Source organism: Eschrichtius robustus, chromosome 9, assembly GCF_028021215.1.
Source record: "Eschrichtius robustus isolate mEscRob2 chromosome 9, mEscRob2.pri, whole genome shotgun sequence".
NCBI classification, from domain to species: domain Eukaryota; kingdom Metazoa; phylum Chordata; class Mammalia; order Artiodactyla; family Eschrichtiidae; genus Eschrichtius; species Eschrichtius robustus.
This window is the reverse complement of record NC_090832.1, coordinates 55149205-55154099: the sequence shown is the minus strand read 5'-3', so window position 1 is coordinate 55154099 and position 4895 is coordinate 55149205. Positions and strand designations below refer to the sequence as shown.

Sequence of the window (4895 nt, the reverse complement as noted above, 5' to 3'; positions counted from 1 at the left end):
ACCTACAGACCAACATGTAAGGTATAAATATATATTACCACACAGAATATAAATATATCTTGACAAAGTAAAAGTAATATATGTGATGATAGTTGGGAGTTGGTTATATGGGAAGGGGAATTGGAAAGGATAGGAGTGCTACTTTCCTCATGTCAATCACAGGGAGCATGATTTTGTCTAAATCAGATCAAGAAATAGGGCTTAGGTGTATAATCTAAAGTTATAAAAGTAATCAATAGAAAAACTAAAATGTAATTAACCCAAATGAAGTTAGTGTGGTGGAGGTAGAAAGAAAATGTGAAAACAGACCTACATTCACCAATTTTTATGGCATGGGGTCAACTGACACTGTTCAAAGTTGACAGACCACCTTAATGAGTGTTTGGGAGACATTTTACATAAAAATTAATTTTTTTTATTTTTTTATTTTTTGTGTGTGTGTGCTTTAAATATGTGTTTGGGGGGAGGGGAACACACACTTCTACTCAATTAAGAGAAACATTTATACCGTCCAGGTCTTTTATTTTCTTTACACCCATCATGCCATAAATTCATAGGGAATGGGCTCCAACAGTTCAGGCTCCTTTCCATCGGTTCTCATGAAGTGTGCTTCTCTGGGTGGAGCAGGCTGGCGCTTCAGTTGAACCCAAGTACCTTTCTCTTTGGCTTCCTTCTTTTTTGGATCATTTTCCTTCACCCATTTCAGGAAGCTATCTCGGCTCTTAGAGTGCTTAATATGATCGATACGCACATTAATTCTCTTGGCAAGAATCTTGCCCTTAACTTGTTTGTTTACAAGGATGCCAATAGCATGCTGGGTAACACTGTAGACTCTCTCAGTTTTGCCATGGTAACATTTGTGGGGCATTCCTTTTCGAACAGTGCCCATTCCCTCACTATCTACAGTATCACCTTTCTTGTAGATTCGCATGTATGTGGCCAAAGGAACAACTCCATGTTTTCTAAAAGGCCTAGAGAACATGTAGCAGGTGCCCCTCCTCTTTCCCTTTGTGTTGGTCATTTTGGCGAATTAGTGGAAGATGGCGGTTCTGGCCGAAAGGAAAAATTAATTTTTAAACATTTCTCAGTGGCTTCCTCTGGGAAGTAAAGTTAGGCTGTAGGGCAAATAAGTCTTTTCATTTTTGTTTTATCCACATTTATGCTATTTGAATTTTCACTTCAATGTTCTTATGCTTTTTTATAATTTTTTTAAATGTGCTTCTTGTACAAATGGGCTGCCCCATAAACTCTAATCAAGACATTTATATAAGTATTATTATGACTGATTCTAACAATAATAATGAATAATAAATATATTTTACTGAGGGCATTTTATGTGCTAAAGGTTTAGTGAGCACTCCGATTGAATCATCACAACAATCATGTTATAGACACTATTATCTCTTTTATTTAATGCACAAGGAAACTAAGACTTAAGAGGTTAAGTAATTTTCCACAGTAACGCATCAAATAAGAAGCAAGGGGAGCTATGGCTTAAACTCAGGACTGTCTGACTTCAAAGTTCATGCTTAAAACCACTAACCCCCACTGCCTGTACTCATCCTATGATTTTGAACTAGCAACTTGCAGACTCCATTTTCTCTGTCGACTATATCAGCTCTGAGAGATCTTTATTTGAATTCCAGGGTAGCTCCTTTGACTGAAGACAATTTCCAAGACCAACACTTTATATACCAGTTGCAGTAAATGTTAGAAGGTAGCAAAGCAATGGCCACAAATTCTGAGAGAAGAGAATTTTGACGAAAATTGAACACACAAGGAGCCCGTCAAATGTAAGGTGAGATAGAGATATTTTCAGACATAAAAAGGACTGTGAAAAAAGGATGCATTTTGTGCTGTCTTAATAATATGTCTTATCCTGAGGCTTGTTTGAAGTTGGTAAATAGAAACGTAGTTTCAAAAGAGATTTTGGTGTATATACCTATAAATTTTATTTCCTTTGTACCCTTTCACAAAAAATCACATGAAGATTTATTTCAGAAAGGGGGAATACACATCTCTGCACAATTGGACCATTAGAGTTAAAAAAAAAAAAAATTCTGTCATTCCACTTCCTGCAAGCTTTACAATTAGGAAAACAAAGAAAAATCCATTACTTCATGTGACAAGTAACTTAGTTTCTGCTTTTGGCAAACAGGAATAGATTCTGGTTATTCGGTCATTCAACTAGTGTTTGGAATCACATTGCTTTCTGCTAGGGAGATGACAGTGAACTATAGACATAGTTTTGAGCTGCTCACCATAAACCAAGGAGTGGCTGGAGGGGTGCTTGAGGCCCCACCATCTCACCCAGCACCCCCATGCTTACCCTCACTACCATTCTTCTGATTTTTCATGATGATTTTAGTACTGGGAAAACAAAACTTCAAGCCCTCCATACATTCTTCGCCTTCAAAGAGATTGCAGTCCCAAAGCCATCCTATATAAAAATTCAGAAACCATCAGGAGAGCTTAGAGTCTTGTGGGGATAGACAAGCAATTAACCAGAATTATATAATCCATCACACATACATGGGTCATGAAGTAAAGTGTTCTGAGGGGTTTTTTTATTATTATTTATAAGGTTTTATTGTTATATTAAGTGGAAGAGCAGGAAGTTATGGACCAAGCCATGCAACATAGTTTCAAAGTAAAGGATTAGAATAATCAGTCACATTTCTTATCTACCATATACTTTGATAAGCTATAAATTGTATTTTTACATTTCAAAAGTATTTAAAATTTCCACGTGTCTTGTATAGGTATATACACCAAAATCTCTTTTGGAACTACATGTTTCTATTTACCAACTTCAAACAAGCCTCAGGATAAGACATATTGTTAAGATTACACAAAATGCATCCTTTTTTCAGAATCCTTTTCATAAGCTCCACAGCCAGATATTTTGCAGAAGTCTCTTCAGCTTAAAATAGAAATTCTCTTCTATAGATAACTAAAAAAGATTTGAGATGAAGAAGGTTAACTACTCTTTTGTGGGTCACAGCACTGATGTGCTTCAGCCCTCAGAGCACAGCTGAACTTTTACTCATTGACTGAGTCAGTTGCCACTTTCTTTCCCTCAATGTCTTTAAGCTGAGTTTGTTTTGGCACATTGGTTTATTAACACATGGACCCATATATGGTAAATTCATTTGATAGCTCCTCCCAATCCCTTGATACTAAATATTGAAGTTTGATTAGAGATGGAAAAATGACGCTACTCATAGTAGAAGAGACCAAAATCCAGTCCTCTCTTCCCCTTTTGCTAAAAAGATGCTTACGTTGTTTGGGTGTCTCCTCTCCTCTGTACATCCTGGTGCTCAGAAGAGGGAGGGGGGGCCCACTCCACACTGCCTGGTTTCCTGTTCTTATTATCAAGGATTAGTTTGGACATGGGCATGAGGTATAATTCTGGATACTATGATGTGTGGGAAATCTGGGAAAGGCTCTCTCTCCTTACTAACAAAAAAGATAGTTGGGGATAAACATCCCCTGTGCCCAGTGTCATTGTGTTTATGACCATTCCTGGAGCTGTGGCAGCCATCTTGCAACCATGTGGGGAACTAAGTCAACAGGTCCAAGAGGGTAGAACAGAAAGATGCAGAGAACTTACGTTCCTGCTCTGTTGAGCAACTGAATCGACCACTGAATCAATCAACGATCTGGAGCATTCACATTTGGACTTCGTGTTATGTGACATAATAAATATTCCTCATGTGTAAGCCACTTTGAGTCAGGGTTTTCTGTTACTTAGCAGATAAACACATCCAAACTGGTCCACATAGATTAGTTCTCTCTGTTTTCCCTTTCTTCCTCCACCCAGCCACCATTCTTAACATAATTTAATTGGTATTAACATTTTTACACAGGTAGATTTAGCTTTCTTCGGTGATAAATTTAAATTTCTCCTCATGTTTTAAACTTTACCTTGGCAATCTAGTTTAAGAAACTGATCTCATCAAAGATATCTGGTTACCATACCCATGGGGCACTAATAATATTCTTAAGGTCATGGAAGTAGCAGTATGAGGCTACAATGTTTTTTGATAGCTTAACATATTGGCTTTGACCAAAGACTCTTCCCTATTAAAAAAAAAAAAGAAAAAAAAGAAACGAAAAAACTGAGTTATATGTGGAAGATTTCTAATTCTTATCCCAATTTTTTTTTTTTGGATAGACTTTCATTACAGCAACTCCTTAAAGCCTGACTCTTTGGCTTTCACAGTTTAATTTCTCGGCTTTGAGTTAATATTATTCCCTTAATCTCACTAATCCTCTAAGAAAGATGAACATAATGGTGAACTTCATGTAAGAAATATTCTATTAAATTTTTAAATGATTAAATTGTTCACATAAAAATAAAATATGAATTTACATTGAATTTACATAACCTCCTGCCTAAATTCCTGAATTTTAAACCATCTTTTCACCAATACCACTTCCAAATGTGTCTCTACGTGAGCTTTATCAAGACAAGTGTCAGAATTCATAAAATCAACCAAAGCAACTGAAAGGCCTATGCTAATAATAAATCATAACACAAGTCAAGGTTAATTACAATTAGATTTTAAATATTTTGCTTGAGGATGCTAAGCTTATTTAGTCTGGAACATAGTTTTTAAATGAAATGTTTATCCATTGATATAAAAGATATAACAGTATAGTACAGCTGCGGGATAGAGGGAGGAAACACTATGTAGCACTTTTTAAACATTACATATTAATCTCAAAAATAACAAAAATAAGCAGTTTGTCCATAACTTATTCTCAGGACTTTAGCTTTAAAAAAAAAAAAAATGTAAAGGCCATAATCTCTTAAGCACTTCAGGGCAATGACAATTTTTTAAAATTGTAACTGGGAGGAAGCTAAAATGCCAACATTCATTTCTGGATTT

The 4895-nt window shown here is 35.9% G+C and overlaps 1 protein-coding gene across 1 annotated transcript; it reads right to left on the bottom strand.

Moving 5' to 3' along the window:
* Window positions 1-538: 538 nt before the first annotated feature.
* On the bottom strand, window positions 539-1041 carry LOC137769380 (large ribosomal subunit protein eL21-like). The gene has a single exon (XM_068551207.1). It carries the CDS (start codon window positions 1019-1021, stop codon window positions 539-541), a length of 483 nt encoding a protein of 160 aa, XP_068407308.1. The 5' UTR covers window positions 1022-1041.
* Window positions 1042-4895: the final 3854 nt, after the last annotated feature.